General features: G+C 44.5%; 1 protein-coding gene across 2 annotated transcripts in view; it reads left to right on the forward strand.

Moving 5' to 3' along the window:
- Window positions 1–20,606, forward strand: part of TMCC1 (transmembrane and coiled-coil domain family 1) — a 58,102-nt gene that overhangs the window by 20,090 nt on the left and 17,406 nt on the right. The window contains exon 1 of one of the 2 annotated variants that reach the window (XM_054280918.1): window positions 15,811–15,873. The exons of the other annotated variant lie outside the window; for it this stretch is intronic. Within the exon in view, the coding sequence (XP_054136893.1) occupies window positions 15,811–15,873 (63 nt within the window). Of the gene's footprint in view, window positions 1–15,810; window positions 15,874–20,606 lie in introns of those variants that run through there. 2 annotated transcript variants of the gene reach the window in all.

Below are 20,606 nucleotides of genomic sequence, written 5' to 3' on the forward strand. Positions count from 1 at the left end.
TAAGAAGCTTCCACTGCATCGTCTTGCTCAGAGGAATATGTGGGAAGATGTTACAGAGATGCTACATTCATTTTACGAAAGGAAAATGGGCTTCTAGTGCTCTGATTGAACAAGTTGGAATATCAGCTTTCCTGAGGAGTTTGTTCTGTGTTGCTGTAACAGCTCCATGAATGCCGTGACAGTGAGGAAGTAAAATAGACTCGAAGCACCTTTCACATTGGTAATTAACAGGGTCTGTAAAACTACACCTGCAGAGATGTTAGAGGTAGGATTTGGGAACTTCTCTTTGTGAAGAAAGCATTACTAACAATAATCCAGAGCCAGTTGGAGGTCTGGCAAATTGCATGTAATGGCTCATTGCCAAATAGACTTTGAATGTATAAAGCTGTAAACACAGACTATAGGGGAATTCAGCTTACATAAAGGCATCTTTCTTTGTAATATTGAAATTCTGCAGCTTATGGCAGTTTACAGAAGATCATCATACTTTGTAATAGGTGCTTACGGGTGGCTGGATGGCAGTAACAATTGGAATTTCCTCCCATCAGGGATCAAAAGAAGCATTACAAGTGTTGGCGGCTTTACTCTGAATTAGTTACCTTTAGGAGCTCTTTGTAGAGATTTTGGCTTGTGTAGAATTTTCCCCTTCCCCCTCAATTCCTTGTGACAAACCGTTGGCTGTTTCCTCAGCCAGTATTTCTTCAGGGGCAGAGAAAAGTTTGCTGTCATTTTGCAAGTCTTTCTGTTGTGGATGTGACAGTCAGTGATAAAGGTGCACATGTAAACCAGGTCCTTTCCAGAAGGGACAGAAAAACCCTTATGCTAGTGGGGGGCCTTGGAAGTTCAGGGGAAATGAAATAATGGTGTCAGAGGAGTTAGTTCTTAACATTTATTTGAATCCAGTTTGGGTCTCCCTCTTGTGACAAAGAATGTGACAATGGCTTCCAAAATAATTCTTATCAGAGATTAATTGTGAACAGTTGTGCTTGAGCAGAGATGAGGTTGAGGTTTCATTCACAGGGTTTTGGTTGTTCAAAGATGGGGTTTGCCTGTTCTTTCAGTCATATTTGCTCAGTGTTCCCAAAGTGGAGGGAGCTGACTTGCTCACCTTACAGCAACCTATTCCTATGGACAGGAAGAGTAAAGGAGCAAAATGGTTTTTGATGTGTTTGGGTGTTTGGTTGGTTGGTTTTGTTGTTGGGTTTGTTTGTTTTGATTTTTTCCTAACTTGAGACACAGTTTGGATCTCCCTGAGATCAACTGGTATTGGAATAGGGAGGTCAGCATTCCTTTCTTGAGTTCTCAGCTTTGATACAATTTAAAATAGATAGGAAGAATTGCTAAGGAAGCAAGCAAGGTTCTTGTCCTTCAAAGATTTGCTGTGAAGGTTTTAGTATGCATGGAATAGAAAATTGTATTTGGATTTGAAATATGAGTAATAAAATATTTCAGCAGCATATTATAAGTACTGTTGTTTGAGCTTTGTGATAGAGCATTCAAATAGCACACACTTAGCAAGAACAGAATCCAAGATCACCAGAAGGCAAACTGAAGTTTTGCTACAAGAGGGGTTTTGTTGAGTTTTTTTCGTGGAGTGCCCTTGGTAAATGTTCAACTGCAGCAAAATATTTTCTCTGTGTTATCTGCATATTTTGTGGTCTTACTTAACTCTTGGGATCCTGTGAACATTGAAGTCATGTTCAGAAAGTCTGTAACTTGTAAAAGTCTCCATTCTGGAATCACTAGCTTCTCCCAAAGAAAATGAAATGTTGCAGTGCTTCAGTTAGCACAGGATGGCCTTTGTGCAGGCACAGTTTGTGCTTGTTCAGGCATGTCTGCCTCGGAAGTGCACTGAAACCCACTGTGCTGTGAGAGGTCCCACGATCCTGTTGATAGTGGACAAAAACTTAGAGGGGAAAGAAATATTTCTATCATCAGGAAAAAATCATTTCAGCCTGCTGGCATTGGCAGCAGGAGCAGAGGAAATTAGGAATTTCAGGTTGATGGAGAGGTGGTGCTTCACTGGAGCCTGTGGAACTAATGTATTGGAGTGGGACTAAAGTTTCTTTTCTGCCCACCAAGAAGAATATAGGATTTTACTAGCTTGCATGAAAAGTAAAGAGGAAGAAGAAAATACTGCTTTTCATGCCAGAAGAGAGCAAGAAAGCTAAAGACTGCAAAGAAGTCATTGTGCTGTTATAGATTTAAATAATTGTGTCACAAACTGCTGGGCAAGGGGCTTTTCTTGGCCACTGAAGTTCAGTCAGAGTGCAGGTAGTGTGGCTGAATCTCCTGTCTTTGCAGACCCAGATGAAGAATCACTCGATAGGTGTAACCCTGCAATGCTGCGTGGAATACTGGCAGGACTGGGGCACCACAGAGCTCTGTGGCCTCAGTGCTACAGGTTTCTCCAAGCAAATGCCTGTGGTGTGGCTGGCTAGCGAAACCAGAAAGCTGGTTGCTGCAGGTTTTTGGTTTCAGAGCTCATCAGCTGTTGTTCAGCTGTTTTTCACACTGAATGAATTATAAACATCTGCCTTAAAGGGAAATCCTTCCCGTGTAGAGTCTAGTTTGGAGGGGCACTTGTTCTTCTGTTACTAATGTTCTCAAAACAATTGAGGTATGTTGATCTTTTCTTGTTCATCACTAACTACTTAATTTCTACATAGTCTTCGAGAGTTTTCTTATGTAAAGTACCATGAGAATGCCTTCATTCACTGTGTGGGAAAAACTGTGGATAACTGGGAGGGACAGCAGGTCAACTTTAGCAGTTCACTGACAGCCTGTGCCAGAACAGTGAAGATTCAAAGCAAATCCTTTTACATGAGCCTAGACTTAATTATTTTGTTAGATATTTGGAAATCAGGACTGTGCTAGGTTTCATGTTATCCTAATATTGGTAAAATTTGGGAAATATGGAACTTGCTGCTACTGCTCAGAAATGCAGAGAGTGGACTTTGCTGCAGATGTCACTGGAGAGCTGCTGGAATTTAGTCAGCCAAATGTTTATTGTTTAACCGATAAATATTGAAATTGTATCCTTTTAGAATCCAGGTTAAATATACATAGTGGTGGAAACAGGGTAATGGAAGGGATAAACTTTCATGCTGTTCTGCTTTTAACTAAGGAAGTGGCTGCACTACGTACTGTGCAATTTGTGTGTGGTGCTTTGCTGCCGTTGCCCTATGTCTCTGTGGGTTTTTGGGGTGCCCATTACCTGGCCGTGCTGCAGAAGTGCTCAGGTTGATGCTGGCAGCTGCATGGGGCTGGCTTACCTGGAGCTGCTTGCTCCAGCAGAGGCCAGGGAGCTCGGCTCTCCCTGCTGCTGCAGGTGCGTTCCCGTGGGCCCTGGCTGTCTCCCCTGCTGCTGAGGCTGGTCACTGAGCCTGGGGGCAGCTGGGGAGAAGTGACACCCGAGTGCAGTTGAGCTGCTTGTCTGCTGCTCTGTGCACAGCCTCAGAAGCTCTGACTGATGTGGCGTGGAATGAGCACTTGGTGGAGTTTGTGCAGCTTTGCAGTGCCAGGGCTTTATAGTGTTAGCCAGCACACACGTGCTGCAGTGCACTCAGCCTGACTGCTCAGGCTGTTCAGTAGTTTCTAGAAGTCATGCCTGAATTCTTGTCACAGTTCATCTCATGGAAAATTTTTAGTACGCTTGGACATGGCTCAATGATCATCCTCCTCTTACCTGCTCATGTCCTGGCCCAGCATGGCCAGGTTTCCATTTACAGTGTGTGTTACAAAATGTTTTTGTAAATTCATCCATCTGGAGTGTGACCTTGTATTTTTTTTAAACGTATGAAATTAATAGTTTTAGCAAAGTAAAGGGAAATTTGACATTATTAACTTCAAGTTTAGAAAGAAAAAGTGTTTAAGGTTAAGGTGTGTTGAAGGGCAGCCTTCCAGTGCCTAAAGGGACTCCAAGAGACCTGGAGAGGGGCTTTGGACAAGGGAATGAAGTGACAGGACAAGGGGGAAGGGCTACACACTGACAGAGAACAGGCTTAGGTGGGAGATGGGGAAGAAATTCTTGACTCTGAGGGTGATGAGGGCCTGGCACATGGTGCCCCGAGAAGCTGCCCCTGGCAAGGGGTTGGGACTAGATGGTCTTTAATATGCAATTTAACCCAAACCATGCTGTGATTCTATGAAATGCTAAGAAGAGTTGAAACAAAAAACTTGACCCTGTGAAGTGTAAGCAGTTTGGGCAATAATACAGGGTTTGTATTATCATGAAGACTGAATTTTACATATAGCTGGTCAAAAATTGTACGTATAGTTTTTAAAAAACCTCACTGTCCATCAGCTGCCCTCTGTCTAACTCTGTCTTTCTAGTCACTGAAGATTCCCGGTCTAGAGTTCTAGCTGCTTTCCCCTAAGTAAACCCGATTTCTAGATTAAATTACTTTTCTGTTCCAGGAGGTAATTACCTGAGAGATTAAATTCTGTGTATGAAGAGAATGGTGTTGATGACTTGGCAGCATTTCAGCTAGAGGCTTGCTGCTCAGTGCTGTAAACCTTATTGTTGTAATTTCTGTGCTGAAAAATTATCTAACAGTATTTCTATCCTGTTTTTCAGAAAGGGCAGTAAATTACTTTAGCTACTTTGCTATGCCATGGAGAAGGAACACTTAATTACTCAAGTGGCTCAGTGGATATTTTGGCTGAAACTCCCTCTGCCACTGCAGAAATTCGTTCTCTTTTTAACAAATTGAGACACTTTTCAGCAATTATTTGGCTGAGTTGCTTATGAGGGGGTGTTTTCATCCACTGCTCTGGACTGTCCTCTGGGTGAGGTTTATGTGTTGTCCTCTGTGGCTACTCTTTGTTGTCTTACAACAGCTCTTTTCAGCTAACCAATGACAGTTGTCATTAAAAATGTGTGGGAATACTCCAATTAGGAAGCAGAAAACAACTAGATACTATTGGAAAAATTTTATTGCCTACTTTAAGACCAGGTTTTGGGATGAGGAGAGTTGTGGGGCAGTCAGGACAGAGAAGACAGGACAGTGACCGCTGCCTGTCAGTATGTTCCTGCTGTATTTGAGTGTGAGTCCCTCTGTGAGATCAATGCCAAGGATTGCACAGCTGGAAAAGAGGGGTGGTGCTTTTGGTGGGATTTGCTGTGTAACTCCTACTGTACTCTTTAGCTGCCAAACATTAGTTCCAGTGAGCTGGGTTAGTGAAACATGCTCTACTGGAACTGTTCACCTACCTTGGGTGATGTTACTGAAAGCTCAGGGAGCAGCTGTGGCAGCAGCTGTAAGCAGGACAGGGATGCAGAACTGGGGCAGCTGGAAAGGTGCTGCCTGGGGGAAGGAGCAGCCACGGGCCAAAGAAGACGCTGCCTTTGCCATTTGTTTCTGAGGTATTGATTAGAAGGAATGGAAGCTAATTGCCATAGCAACGAATTTCACTCTTGCCCCACTCTTGTGTGTTAGTTAGTTTGGGTTATGTCCGTGGCACTGCCAGGCAGCCACAAAGCCTTTTGGAGCAGCCGGTGCAGAGGGCGTTTGTGTGCACGGGGAGCTGTCGTTGGTGCAGGTGGGCTGTTGGCAGCGTGCTGTCCTGGTGGGCCCTTAGTGACCGGTGTCCCAGCCAGGCTGGTGGTGGTCTGGGACTCTGCAGCTGTGAATGCTGTTAAATGGTGATTTGGGGAGGTGACCCAATCTGTGTGGCCTCATCGTGACCCAGGTGGGGACCTTACCATCCATCTGAGTGGTCATCAAGACCAAATATTAGGCAAGGCCTGTGTGGTGAGTTGAGATTAATAATGAATGAATATGTCTTGGGAGCAATGCATTATTACAGTAAACCTTAGAAGTGTACCCACCTGAGTTTGACCAGAGCCTCCTGAAATAATTTTTACTAATTTTTTTAGAATATGCTTTGAGTTAACCGAGACTGAGACAGGTGAAAATTTTAAATTTTAGTGAAGAAAAAAAAGAAAAAGTGGTGATCACAAGAAAGGACTTGTCTTCCAAATATTCCGCAGAATAAAAGCTTAAAACAGTGTGAAGGGAAGAAATAATGTGATAATTCTGATGCATTGTAGGGTTATCAGCAAGCTGTCCATTATGGTGACTTCTGCAAAGGTTCACACTCCAAATATGAATTTAGAGCATGTGAGTCCTGGAACTACCTGTGTTCTTGCTGAGCAAGAAGATAGGAGAAGGTTCCCTTTAAAAACTGGTAATAGTCACTGATCAGCTGATAGGGACTGCTGTCAAAACAAAAGGTATGCTCACTACCTAAACTGGAAGTGCATTTGTTTCCTCAAACTGTAAGCCCAAGTGAGCTTACAGAGCCCACGAGCCCAAGCTCGTGTTTTGGCTTTGCAGGAGGGCAGAAGGAGGAGTACAAGATTTGTCCTTTTTAAAACCATCTCTTGTTGTTACCAGTTTTTTGAAGTATTTCTGCAGTTCTTGCCCCTTTTTCATTGTTCTGTCTTTAAAGAAGGCCTTTGCAGATGTTGCTATTTCTCAGGTCTACTGGGTAGATGTAGGACTCAGCAGTGGGAGTGGTTGGTAGGTTGGTGTTGGGGGATGCATCCTGGTGGACCACCCTTGGGACAGCATGTGGCAGAGCAGACTGCCCCTGAAACAGCTCTGTGACAATCAGGGTAGATGGCTACTAAACAGATAGTTCCTATAGATCCAGAAAGTATACTCATGTAGCTTATCCATGTTTGTGACCAGGAGGGAAATGCAGCAGGGTGTCCCTTGGACTTGGTTTTCACCTCTGCATTTCTTGAATGACCATGGTAGAGCCAGCCAGGCTGATTAGTAATTAACAGAACACAATCTGTGTGGAAACATGCTCAATGAATGAATTCACATGTCTTTCTTTTTGAGGCTAGATCTGTTATGAATAGATGGTGAACACAGTTGTCTACCTGCAAGGCAGTGTGCTGTGAGTGGACAGTCTCTCACTTCTTCCCTAGAAGAGTACACTGTCTAGACCATCACCCAACAGTTCTCAAAACATACAGGGTCTATTTGCTGTGCTTACTAGAGGCAAGAAATATAAGCCTCATCTTACAGTGTTTCCCCTGTATCTTGCTTGGGATCGGTTCAGCACCTTGTGCTTTGTGGTTCTTCATGTGGTTTCCTCCTGGTCCCCGGGAGAGCCTCGTGTCTGTCCTGCTGGAGGGATGGAGCAGGTGCAGTGTGTTTTTTAGCTCTTTCCAGTCTGACAGCTCTTATTTTTTTCCTCTGGTCCTTGGCTGGTACAAGGCCCCTACTGCAGCATACCAGCCAGGTGACAGGTGTTCATCTATCTCTCGTGGGACTGCACAGTGCACAAGGTGTCTGTGCCCTCTTCAGCAGGGCACGGGTTAGATTTGTCTGCAGTTGACTCCTTAACCTGTAACAGGAGCCTCAACAATCTCCTCTGGCAGGTTGTGGAGGAAGAGATCTTGAGGTTGCACCTTGGCCCAGAGCTCTAGAAGAGGTGTAAAGCATATCCTTCAACTCAGCAGTATTCCTCTTGAAATAAAACATGAGGTGTTTTCTTGTTCAAGAGTATGCTGGGGTTTTGCTTGTTTTTTAAAATAAGCTTCCAAGACAGTTGATAGCAGAGCTACTTTGCTTTTTTGGTTTTATTATTATTCAGAAAACTTTGTTATTCTTCAGACTCTCACTTGAGATGTGTTTCTGACAGGGGCAGGGAGGAGGTATTTTTAGCAGGCTCAGTGGCTCTGCTTGCAGTGTGTTCATGCCTTGCTTGTTCAGGGTTGCAGTTGCTCTTTCAAACACGCATTTGGGGCTCCTGCCAAGACACCCAGGGCACTACAGCGTCGTGTTACAAGGTCCTGCTTTGTGCAGGCAGAGCTGAGCCCGGCAGGGCTGGCTCTGGGCTCTGCCAGCCCAGGGCTGTGGTACAGCGTGTTTGGCCAGCGGAGGGGTGCTGGGCCTCGCACTGCGTGCTGCCCTCGCCGCACGCTCAGCATGGAGAGCTCGCTGCCTGCCTCTGGAACCGTATGTCCTGGGCCTTTCTCCTTTCTTGGATGTCAGCTGTGCTGGGGTTGTGGATGTGACTGGTTTGCTGGGCAGAGCCCTGAGTCACCTTTGAACAGCCTGGCTCTGCATGTCTGTTTGCTGTTGCTGCTGGAGTTTGCTTTTAAAAAATCAGTCAGCAAGGTGCTGTGTGTTGTGACACCAAGGGAATGAAATCAAGTGTCTCCTGTCCATCCTCTCATCTGAGTGATTTAGTTTTTTCTGCTGCTGTCTTTCTGCTCCACAGCAAGCAATGTTTGTGGCTCATCTTGTGCTCAGCATTAAAATAAGGAAACCCACTTGCGCTGCTGAGATGCTGGTTATGTTTTATATGCTTGATCTCTTCTGGATGTGGCAGTAAAAATTGCTCATTGGGACATTCCCCATGAATGCAAAGAATCTGTCGTTTGAATGGTTTAGTGATTAAAAAACTTTGTAATACCAGAAGACCGTTTCAGGAGTATGGTTAATTCTACTCCAGTTACGGTGATTTCTTCCAGGGAGCTTTAAGGTCTGGCTTCCTCGTGGGAATCCTTTGGAAAGTCTTCTGGAATTTGTCCCAAACAGCACAGAATGTGGGGAGTTTGTCAGAAAGTGTTATGTACAGATTCAGTGAACAAGAGGGAATATGAACGGCAGAAGAAACATGGCTGAGATACGTTTTAGTAGTGTTTTAAGACTTCTTTAGCATATAAAGGCTGCATTTTATCAGGACAGTAAGACAATTCTAGGAAACTCCCTGTTTTTCAGGAGAGAAACGTGCTGGTCTTTGAAAGTCTACCTGCATATTTCAATGGAAATATTTTGGTCAACTAAAATGGGGTGTTTCACAGAGAAAACAGTGGTGAACCCCCCAGGAGCTCTTTCCCCTTGGTGCAGAGGAAATCCAGTCCCTGCTGGAATCGCTGCCGTCACTGCGCTGGTTGAGCTCTGTGATGTGCCCCTCGTGTGCGCTGGCTCTGCTGGGCTGGGTCTGGCAGTGCTGGGATGGCCCTGTCCGGGCTGGGCTGCAGGCGTCCCTGCAGAGCCGGGGCAGTGCCACGCGGCCAGGCTGCTCCCTGGGCATGGCATGGGCAAAATAACGCTCTGTCTTCAGCCTGAGCGTGCTCCTTCCCAGAGCACAGAGCTGCATTGTTGGGACAACGAAATGTGAAAATACTAAAAGCATTCAAACTATTTTCTTTTTATTTGGGAGCCTTTTGTGGAGCTCTGCAAAGCAGCCAGCCCGGTGTGTAGAGCCACTGGCAGAATTCAAAGGTGAGCTGGGAGTAGAAGGAAAATCGTAAGCTTTTTGGTTTTTTTGCTGCTTTCAGTTAAGGGTTCTTGTATTTTTATAGGGGACATCATCAGTGTCAGGCTAAGATGCCTGGATACATGTTGACTGATCTGTTTAAAAGGAAAAAACATTTTTAGTCAATCTGGTTTCAGGTGGTTTATGGTATGTACTCTATTTCAATGACTAATACTTTGGGTTTAAAAATTCAGCTTTCTTGTGTTGTCATCTTAGCTACAAGTATCTGGGACTTCAACACCTCTCCAGCAAAGCCAGAAAGGATCAGATTTTCTGCTCTTCATATTCCAGCAGTTGAAGGAAACATGGGTTAAAGGGAAGAAGGTTTCACTTTTATGCTGAGAGGAGAGCTGTCAAATTCAATGTATCCAAGCCAACTTAGTGAGCATAAGGCCTCAGGTATATTATTGAATTAACAAACAAGCCTGTATCAGCTAAACTGCAGTAACCCATCACGTCCTGTGCTTGCTGCACACTTTGGGCTTATTGCAAAGTAGAAACAAAACCTTGGATCCTGCCTCGCACATGTGGTGACCAGGAGGACTCACACTGGCAGGTACGGTGATGGACACACAGCCCGCTCCACGTGTCAGCGTAGGCTTGTTAGTTATGTTATGAGCTTCAGTCACTGAATGGCAAAACTCAACCACTAAGACAGTTGCTGAAGAGTGAGATGTTTTTTGTGGGTTCGTACTTTGGTTGATTTTTTGTGATTTATTTTTTTTTCAACTACTTTAATAAAGTGAAAATGTGAAAAGGTGAAGTTTGGTAGCTCAAAAAGCTTTACATGCTAACCAAAAGTAATCAATTTGATATACAGATGTGCAGCAAAACTAAAAACTGGCAAATTAAATTCTGGTTGAAGAAAATTCAAGCAATTTCAACCACAGCTGTGTACCTTCCCAAGTTGTCATTGGAGAAAGCAGCATTAAGGCTAAAAGAAATGTAAGTTTTGGGGAGAGTGTGTATTACGTGTCAGTTAGACTTAAATATTAAACACTGTGGTAATGTTCATGCCAGCAATATGGAGAAATGACTAACCAAGTCTTCTTGAAAATGTTCCATGTCATCACTCTGCAGTTTTTAGGTTGCTTTATTGATAAACTTAATCCTTTATGCAGACTGGGCATTTTGCCCTGATTGTGGTTTCTGCTGAACTGGAGCCATATTGGATAGTGTGCTAAGAGTCTTTATTTTTAATCTTCTGTATCATGAAGGAGGAAGATCATGTTTTAAATGCAGATTTGTAACAGATTAACCAATTCATTGCTTATTAAAAAAACAGCACTATGCTTTATGGACAAAACAAGCATGGGTTTAAAGCCCATGCTGCAGGTCTCAGGTCTGCTGAAGTTTAAATTTGTTTTCCCCTTACTTTCCCTTGTGGCTGGAAGCAGATCCCAGTGATCATGAAGCAGCAGCCATTGATGAGGTGTAGGCAATTATCTTGGACTTGTCAGTTTTTCCTGTACCTGGAGAAATGGAAAGGAGACAGGACCAGAATTTAGTGCAGTTTTGCATGTCCTTTGGATGTAATTCTTTAAAGCTCCATTCTGTATTTGAAACTGGAGCTTAACCATTACTAACAGATTAAAGTGAGGCTTTGGATCATCACATGAGTAGCCAGAATAGACAAACTGTTTAGTCTCCCCTAGAGAGAGGCTGTTATAAATACTGAGAAATCCATTTCTAACTAGACATCATTTAACCATGTATGCAGATCTGGTCTAGTAGCAATCTGGCTGGTAGCAGCTGGATTTGCTTCATTATGACTGTGGGTGAGTCAACTTGATGCAGCAGCGATCACAAGAATGCTGTTGGAAAATGTCCCTGGTGTTGATCCCTCCTGAAGGGGGACTTGCCCATCCCTGCAGCCATTCCCCCTCCAGCACGTCCCTGGGGACATGTGCTGAGTGACAGCTGCTCTGGCTGTGGGCTGCCCTTGGTGGTACCCCGCTCCTGAGCTGCACGATCTCAGCCTGCCATGCTCTTTCCTTCAGACTCACCGTGGTGGTTTTGTGCTGAACTGGTTATGAAAAGTCCCATCAGTATGGCTGCACTTCACATCAGTGCTATGGGATGTGAGAATTATGAATTAACCTTTCTCTCTCTCATTTCCCCCCCTCCCCATTCCAAGTGCTAATGGAAACATTTGGAGTACTTCTGGAAACAGGTGTGGAGAAAGGGAAGGCTATTTTTCTTCTGATGATTAAAACTGGGGCAAGAATCTGTGACTAGTAAAAAGAAAGCAAGTTTGTGTGCAGAGCATCCTCTGAGGGAAATCTGCAAAAGACAAATATAGTCAAAACTGGCTTTATTCCAATGGGTGTGTACAGAGGAGGGGAAATCCAGCTCTGTGCAGTGACTTTGAAGTCTAGGATCTTAAATTAGAAGATAAATGTTAAATAATGTATTAGCTTAAAGTGCTTCTGGCCCAAATGGTACCTCATACGATTAGGCTATTGCAGCATTTGTAATCACATACGGGTCCATAATTTGTATATGCCAGCAAAATGTTCAGGTGGCTTCAGCCCCTGTCCTGGGCAGTAAGCATGGGAACAGTCTGGGGGGTTTCAGTTTGGGGATTAGTATGGATCAAGACCAGGGATCTCTGATTATTGTCTTGCAACTGTGCAGGAATTTAGTAATCACCACAGAATTAAGCAGGAAGCCTTATGCAAGAGGCCTCACATCACTGAGGTTATTGATCCAGGAGTGCCATTGGGATATTAAGTCTTCACTGCCTCTACAACATTCTAGTCAATAAAGGCCACTTGGAACTTGAATTTTCTGCTAATTTCTCACTCTCTCACATAATGTTCTGCATTACTTCATATTTGGCAGCATTCAGACTCTTCTTCATAAATGGATTTAGCCCCTGCTGTATTTTTTTCCATAACCTTTGGTTTTAAGGGGTCCTGCAAAGAGTTCTCATCTTGTTACAGGGGGTCGTATAAGCATCTAATCTCCGTAAGTTTTTAACCTCTATCAAAGCTCATTTGCTCCCACCCCTGCAATTAGTCGTCTTTCCAGTTTTACTGAGTAACTTCAGGAAATAAATACTCTAGAATGTAAGCAAGCTACAAGCTGCCCCTGGCTGCATCCCTGTACTGAGAACACTTGTAGCAGGGTGCTTAGTGCCCCATCCCTTCCCTGCCCTTCTCAGTGCTGGCTCAAATGAGGAGACTTGGTTCTTGGCTGAGGCACTTGGAATGTCTGTCTTCCCCCACACAGCTGAGGCTTGATGCCATCATCTGGCTCCAGCTGCAGTGGCTCTGTCTCCTGCTGTGTCAGGCTGTCACGGAAGGGAGGTGAGGAGTTCCTGCAGCAATGAGGCCTGCACAGCCTTGCTGCAGGATTGCAGCATGCCAGAGCTGTTTGAGTTTTGTTTGCATGGAAGAGTGCCTGTTGGTGCTCTTTGTACGATGTTTTTATTTCTTTGTGCATGTAGATGTCTCTTTTTTACGGCACGGGACACCAGTGCTCTGTTGCCATACAAAGTCACTGAGAAAAGCATGCATTCGTTTTGGATAACTGAGACAGAGTCCTCTTATTGATGGTGAAATTCCCCCTGGTAGGTTTGGTTTTATTGCTCTGTAGCAATAAAACTTTTGAAGACTCTCTGATTATATTAAGAAGACTAATTAGCATATTTTCATGGATCTGTTTTATTGCTTTATGTGGTAAAATTATCTATCTGAATAGTAGTAAAATTCATGTGAATCAGACTGGGTTGTACCTAACATCAGCTGCTTCCTAAGTAAGTCTAATGGCATTCTTTCTGCACAAGCACTTTCACCATCCTTCCCTCTCACCCCTGTTAAGTCAGATCTGCTGTTGTTAACGGAAAAAATATCTTGGGCATCTGGAGGTTTCTCAGTATAAATACTGCTTTCTGAGAGGGAAATCTGCCATATGAATTTGAAACAGCTCCTTGAAAAAGAGACTTTCTTCTTTTTTCCCTAAATGTCTTGCTGTTGTGTTAGGTTGTGATTCCAAATCCAATGTGTGCTCTGAACTTGTGCAAGAATAGAAATTATTCCGTTTCTGCATTTAGCCTGGACAGTGGCTTTTTAGTAGACATTTCTCACTAGACTCTTGCAATGGAGTGGATGCCCCTTGGCCCGTTGTTGCTGCCCGTCGCTCTGCGGCGCCGCGGATGGAGTCAGGCGCTCTCCGCAGCGCTGTGCAGCGCGGTCAGGGTGTTGGTGATGAGACCCTGCTGCAGGCCCTGGGTGAGTGGGTGATCACAGACATGGGGCAGATGTGGTCTGGGATCCTCGTTTGGTACAGGTCAGTGACTAATACCAATGTTTCTATTTAAGAGCCTTTTTTACACCTTTAATGTGTTTGTTAGTGGACTCAATAGTCAGAGAATATTAATATTTAATACTACCATAGGTTGATACATTTTTAGAGATCCTTTTACCATTTAACCCTGAAAATAGCCACAGAGAAATAGTAATGCAAATGTTAGTTGAATTAAATTTCCTGTAGTTTCTGGAGTTTGCAGTCATTTTCACGTCAGTATGTTGCAGTTTGCAATCCATGATATTATGATCGGTTGCGGTCGTTTCATTTTCATTTGTGTTCTTTGCACATCTTGGCCCTGGTTACTGCAGTGCTGCTTCCTGGGCTCTTCCCAAGGCATGGAGCTGCTGACAGGTGCAGCTCTGAGGGAGCCGGTGCCGCGGCAGAGCCTGACAGAGCCGGGCGGGAGCGGCAGTGCTGGCAGCAGTGCTGCTGCCCTGCAGCTCCCCACTGGGGCCCAGGTACACCAGGCACCTGTCAGCGATGGGAGGATGGGGACTGCAGGTGACCCAGTTGCAGAATTGCACCACAGACTCTTCTGAGAGCCACCTTCCTCTTGCCTTTTCCCTCATCCATTGTCCTTTATGTCCTGTTCTGTGATGTCACAGAAATGACCACAGAAACGCTTTTAGGGCTGTATTATTTAACATCTCCACCCCAACGTGGCTTGTCTCCTTCATGAATCACATGTTACCACTCCTGTCCTGTGGACTGTTTTCATTCTCAGTTCCTGTTTGTTCTAAATGGCCTGTGCAATGCCCTTGTCATTTCATCATAATGCTTTTTCAGAAATGCCACCTGACATACCAATATAATTTGAGACAATGTATTTTCAGCTATTCTTCCTCTGATTTTGGTTCTTACAAAATACATTTTTGGGTTTTAATTCCTCTTCTCTTTTTTCCTAATGAAAACTGAATTTTGCACATAGGAATATTTTCTTTCACATTACCTGTGATCTGAGTCAGTTAGGAGTTTCTTCTCTGTTACATTCCTGAAATTTGTATTTTAGGAGTTAACATTTCAGTGCAGAATTTCTTCACATTACTTGTGCATTGCTGCAAGTGAAGAAAGTTATTGGAAAAAACCACAAACCTACCAGCACTGTGATGTCTGTCAGAGTCTCGAAGAGTCATTGTCTCAAAGGTTCAGACATAAATTAAAATGGGAAAGTTCAGCCCTTGTATTGATACTGGTGGCAGACGTGCTGCAGTACACATGCAGTGGGGAGCTCCTAAAAGGCCACTCCATTCCTGTCAGGTTGGGTGGTTCCTGATATTTCAGCCTTGGGAGCACCTCGCATACTCTAAATATAATGGTTCTGAAGATCCCAAACTTAGATTATGTATGGCTTGTCTTCGGATCATCTGGGTGAGTGATAATATTTGCTATGAACAGAATATCAGTGAGACAAAGAAGAGCAAGGGGAGAAATAGCCATGCAGGTGAGGGTGGCCTTTTACAAATGTGTCTGAAGGAGTGGGGCTGGGTGGCATAAGGTGCTGTGAGTCAGAGATGTCAGACAGGGTGATGAGCCTTTGCTTTACCTCTTCGAAATATGATAGTAAAACACATTTTCTTTGACAAAGAAATTGAGGGTAGGGGATAAGAGGTGCTGAGGTTTCTTCATGCCCCAAGGTCAGCTGTGGTAACAGTGCTGTGCTGGCACTGTTGTGTACTGGAGTCCTTCTGTGACAAAATCAGAGCTTCAGCCTTCCAGGAGATCACGTTAATATTCGGAAAATTTTGTTTAGTGAATATTAAATAGCGTTTCAGCACTGCTATAATTAGAGCTTATAGTTTATAGGTGGATTTATGTCCTGCTGTGCATTTTTGAATCTCCAGTGCCAATTCTGCTTGGCCTTTGCTCCCAGGTCTGTTATGTTGTGTTGCTGAGGAGCAACTGTGTCACTTAGACTCTATTGATCTGCTCTTGATTTGGCCGTCTGTTACCCTGAACTATTTCTCTGGCTCAAAGTATAGTTTTAAAAATAGCGTCGGGCGTTGCAGAGTGGCCGGGAAGGGCTGTAGCTTTAAATGCCGTGTCCGGCCGTGCTGCCGGGCTGGAGCCGCGCTCCCAGCGAGGAGCCGCGCTGGGCCGGCCGGCACTCAGCCATGCCCGCCCGGCAGCGGCGCTCGGGCGGCGCTCGCTCCGGCCCATGGCCCTGCCCGGCCGCTGCCCGGCGCCGCGCCCGCCCATGGCTGCGCGGGGATGCTTATGTGGTGCTGCTGTACCTGCGTGTGCTGTGAAAGCGACTTCTGCGAGCCCGCGAAGGTGAGCACGTTGTACGGGAACAGTTGTAGCTGTCATGTTTGGCTGTTTTATTTAAGTCTCCGGTAGAACTTGACCTCATTTTGTGCATCAGCCTTGGAAGCCCTCCATTTTTCCTCTGGGCAATGCTGTTGAATTTCAGTGGTTGTTTTTTTTTAATATAGTTTTTCTTTGCTTTTGAAGCTGGGAAGTGCAAAAAGGCTCCTGTCTGAGTGAGTGTTACAATCCATAAACAAGATCAAATGTGGTGCTGCTTTTTGGGATTTTCTGTTTTTGTTGTTTTGCGGTTTGGTTTGTATGATACAGTGAGTGATGAAAGAGATGGGAGATGCAGAAGATGCAGATGCAGCCCAGTGTCAGAGAGAAGTATTTGCATTGGTAGCTTTTTTAATGTGACCTCTTGTTTTGCTGTTTTTAGCTGTGCAAAATGTATTTTCAGGAAGTAGTAAACAAACTGCAGAACCATATTCTTTTCCAGATAAAAAAGAGTAAATGTGCTGTCTCCCATAGACCCAGTGACCTTCAGAAATGATTAAGTATTTTTCTTCTGTTTCATTGAGCTGTGTAGCTCAGCATTGCCCTTTTTCAGTCTGCATTAACAGTAAACTGTATCTTCCCCTCCTCCCCCATTTATTAAATACCAAAGAGAGACAGTAAGGTCTTTGATGCTCTGATCTGCAACACAAAATAGGAGCTATTTCTCTTTGAATTGTTGCAGTTAGCTCTCCATGCTCTGTGGTCCAGTGTTTGAGGAAAAAAGAAACCTGGGATTCAAACTGGTTTTTTGACATAGCTGATGGTTTACCTGGGGTCTGTTACAGTCCGCAGAAGACATGGTTGAAAGGTTGAATAGTATTCCTGTTGTGTTTGAAACACATATGTCTAATATATTTATTTCATTAACTTCGATTTTCCAAAAAGAAAATAATACCTTCAATATGTGTACTTTGTCTCACTGCATTCATTATTCTTCATAACAAAAGCGACACACAGGTCACTCTCAGGAAAAATGCCTGTTGTTGAGTTGCAGAGGTGCAGACTGCGGTGGTACAGGGCAGCAGGAAAGCCCAGGGGGTTACAGATGTTCCACATCACAGGTTGATAGATATGCATGCTTTGCATCTTGTCACACCGAACTTGAGGCTACTGCATCACCTCTTGAGAGCTGAAGAGAGGAATAGTGAGCACAGGATACCATGTTCTGTGCTCTCTAGGCCAGGTCAGGGTAGTCTGAACAGCTTTCTACCGTATGTTGAGGAGATGCTGCACTGAGGGCTATCTCTAAAATGGAGTTCTCAATGGGGATTCTTAGCTTTTGCAGGAATACTGAAAGCAGCATAGTGATTTCAGTATTTACCTAATTCAATGTTCCCTGTGGATTTCTGGACAAGTGCCCTGTTGCCTGACCCTGACAGGTGCTCGTCATCCCTTGAATGCGTCTTCCTCTCTGATGTCTCGTTGCTTGCTGTTCTCTTCCAGAAGGCATCTGTGCCACACGTGAGCGGCCCTGAGGAGGGCATGTTCATGGGCTGAGGGGACTGCCCTTGCTCACAGTGTCTTGTCCTTTACAAGCTGTGTTTGCCATTTGGAGCGATCTTAGAGATTTAGTTGGTGTAATGCAGGAACGCCTGCAGCACTTGGAGTAAACAAGCTGCTTTTGAACAAAGCAGGAGTCTGAAGCAGCTGTACTGTACGTTTGTGACAAGTATGATCTTATTTGGTACTATGTGTGTGTTGTACTACAAAGGCTTTAAATAAGGAAATATGTCAAGAAATGCTCTATGGCAATGGCAAAGCAGTATATTCACAGGAAGCATGAATCTTGTTGCTTTGAATTGCTTAATATTGTATTGTTGATTGGATAAACTTCAGGGAGGAGTTTTGGTTATGGTCACAGTATGTGTTGTACCTGCAACAAATACTACAGTTAAAAATAAATGAAGGAAGTGTAGAAGTATAGTTGCTGGAGCCCTTCAGATTAAACACTTGGAGGGGATGTGCATGTTAAAACTCAGCAGAGACACATCCCCTGAAAAAGGGAGAATCTTTGCTCTTGCACACGGCTGTTCTGTGCAGAAGGATCATGCAGAGGCATTTGTCCTTCCAGACTTCAGATCCAGTTTGCTCCAGTGCTTTGCAAGTCAAAGTTAACTTGCAACCATAAAATTAAGCTGTGTTCTTTACAAATGAATATATAATATGCAATAATAATCTCTGTTCATCAGATAGCAGCTTGAAGCATAAAAGTCTGGGAAGTATTAACAAAAATTTTGTCTCTCAGGTAATGAGATATGACTCAAACACTGGGGAAAATAGGATGAGATTTTAAAAAAATCAGAACCAAACAAAAAAAAACCACACATCATTTTACATAGTCACTTTCTTATAAAAGCTTGTATAAACTTGTTTCTTAATCCACCCTCTTCTGCTGGTTCCTGTACTTAACTTTTGCTCAGCTTTACCTCGTTTCCTATCCTTATTTTTGTAACTTCTAGCCTGATTGGCACTCCCCACTAGAAATCAGGAGCTGCTAAAATAAACATCCATGGTTGTTATTTTGGCCGCATCTTTTGCTGTGTCATCCCTTATCACCTCCTACGAGTTCTTGTGTATAATTCAGTTCTTTCCTATTTTTCCGACCAGATTGTTGTGTCCGTTCCCTTGGACATCCCTCACCCTCAATGTTGCCTTGTTTATTCAGTCAACACTGATGATTTTCTGCTTGACTAGTCTAGCTTTAGGAAACCATTACTGAATTGGGCCATCAAGCCTTACTTTTTTTGCTCAAAAATATATTTTTCTCAGGATTTCAGAAATTTGAGGTCAAGAAGGTGATGTCTTTGGCCACGATGTTGTTTAAAAGGAATTAAAGGGGCTGTAGACAGCCTCTTAAGGGAGACTTTACACTGCATTGTGTCAATCCCTTCTGTCTCTGGGATGTCAGTGAGTACTTGCAGGCCAGGCTAGTGCCTGGTCCCACATGTTCCAGTCCTGCTTGAGGGAACAGCTTGTGCAGTGCTCCTTGCCTCAGCCCACCATACTGGGCTGGTAGGCGTCAGGGATGCATGTGCCTGAGGGGCAGTTGGGGAAGAGGGAGGTCAGCTTGTAGCTTCAGCTACCTCTTAACCAGTTAGTAAGCGAAACATTTGCTTCCCGAGAGGCAGGGGCCCTGGGCAGGAGGAGTCAAGCAGGGGAACATGTGGAGCCCCCTGGATCCCCCTGCGCTGACAGCAAGGCGCTGTGGGGGAAGCCTCTGTGACCAGCCTTCACTGACAAGGCTGCACTGGAGCTCCCCTGTGGAACAAGTGGTGTTGGTTGTGACAGAAGCTGCCTCTGGGACAGCGAGAATGATGCCGTGTGGCAGCAGCATCTTTCATCATTGCTCCCAACACCAGGAAGGGCTGCAGCTGAATATGGGTCTGCTGCTGACAACTCTGAGGAACAGACAGCTGGCTGCTTTACAGCTAAACTATTTTTGGCACTTGATGTGACACATGAAGTCACATCTCCATTTCATACTGAATTAGGTACAAGGCCATGGGCAAGTCGCCCTGCAGCTGGCTTTACCAAATCCCAAGTGAGGGTTTGTCAACGTGCCTCAGGCCATTGCTTGAGGGATGCTGCTCTTGGCACCAGTGCCAAATGAAGCAGTCCCAGGTCACCTTTTCCTCCAGTGGTATTTCTGCTGTCTTGCCTGATGGTGAACCACATTTCGGAAAGTAGTAAGAACATCCCCAAGCATCTTATCACTTGGCTCCCAGTGAACTCACATATTGGCTCTAGAGGGAGCTGCTGTCCTGTCTGTCCCCAGGCTGTGCCAGTACAGGGTTAGGCAGGGAGCTGCTTGGCTTGGACCCCCCTACAGAAAGGGAATGCCCAACTGCATGCAGCATATGTGAAATGTTTCCCCTTTGTGGTTGCCCACAGCCCTTCTGTCCGGGGCAGGGACATGCCCTCTCCCCTCTCTCCAGAGCAGGCCTGTGGGGCTCTGTGTTGGCAGATGTACCATTAGCGCATTCCTGTTGCAGCAATCATCACTCGTGACTGTTTAACTATTGTGAGTAAGGTGTAAAGACATTTCCTCTTGGTGTCACAGTGTTGGTTTCCTGCTCAAGCTGTTGTCTGAGGCAGGCAAAGGCATTGTACTGGAATTTTTTATTGAATATTTTTCAGAGTAATTTTTCATTTTTTCTCACTTTTTTTTTTTTTAAACCCATAACCATGGTGATCTTCCCATCATTTTGAGGGTTAATTGCTCTTAGGCAAAGGCTGTATAACTTTCAGAAATCCCCATTTTATAATCTAAACAATGAGCTGTGCTGTGAAAAACACACAGCAAGACTTCCTTGAGCTGTCCATCTGTTTGTGTGCTTTCCTTAGCCAGGTTTAATTTGGATTTGGATTTAGGAGCATGCTAGAGACACCTCAGTACAGTTGCTGTCAAGGATGACCATAGGTTTGTGTGGGTGAGTAGCTGGAGCCCGTTAAAAAGCAAAGCTGCTGCAGCTTCTGAAGATTCAATCACTCAATACAGTATTTCAGAATAACTGTAGTGTGTCACAAGGAATCACACTGGACATGTTTTTTGCTTTTCCTTTTTCTTGACAGTAAATCCAAGGCAGCTGTTTTGTAGAGCGGGAGCATATATGCACCCTGAGCACTTGCTGAAGGAAGGTGGAAGGTAATTTATAAATGAATCCACATGTGAATGAGCAGTTGTTCCTAGGGATGGTTCA

Source organism: Melozone crissalis, unplaced genomic scaffold, assembly GCF_028551555.1.
Source record: "Melozone crissalis strain CALT ecotype California unplaced genomic scaffold, PUWL_Pcris_2 ptg000029l_1, whole genome shotgun sequence".
In the NCBI taxonomy this organism is placed as follows: Eukaryota; Metazoa; Chordata; class Aves; order Passeriformes; family Passerellidae; genus Melozone; species Melozone crissalis.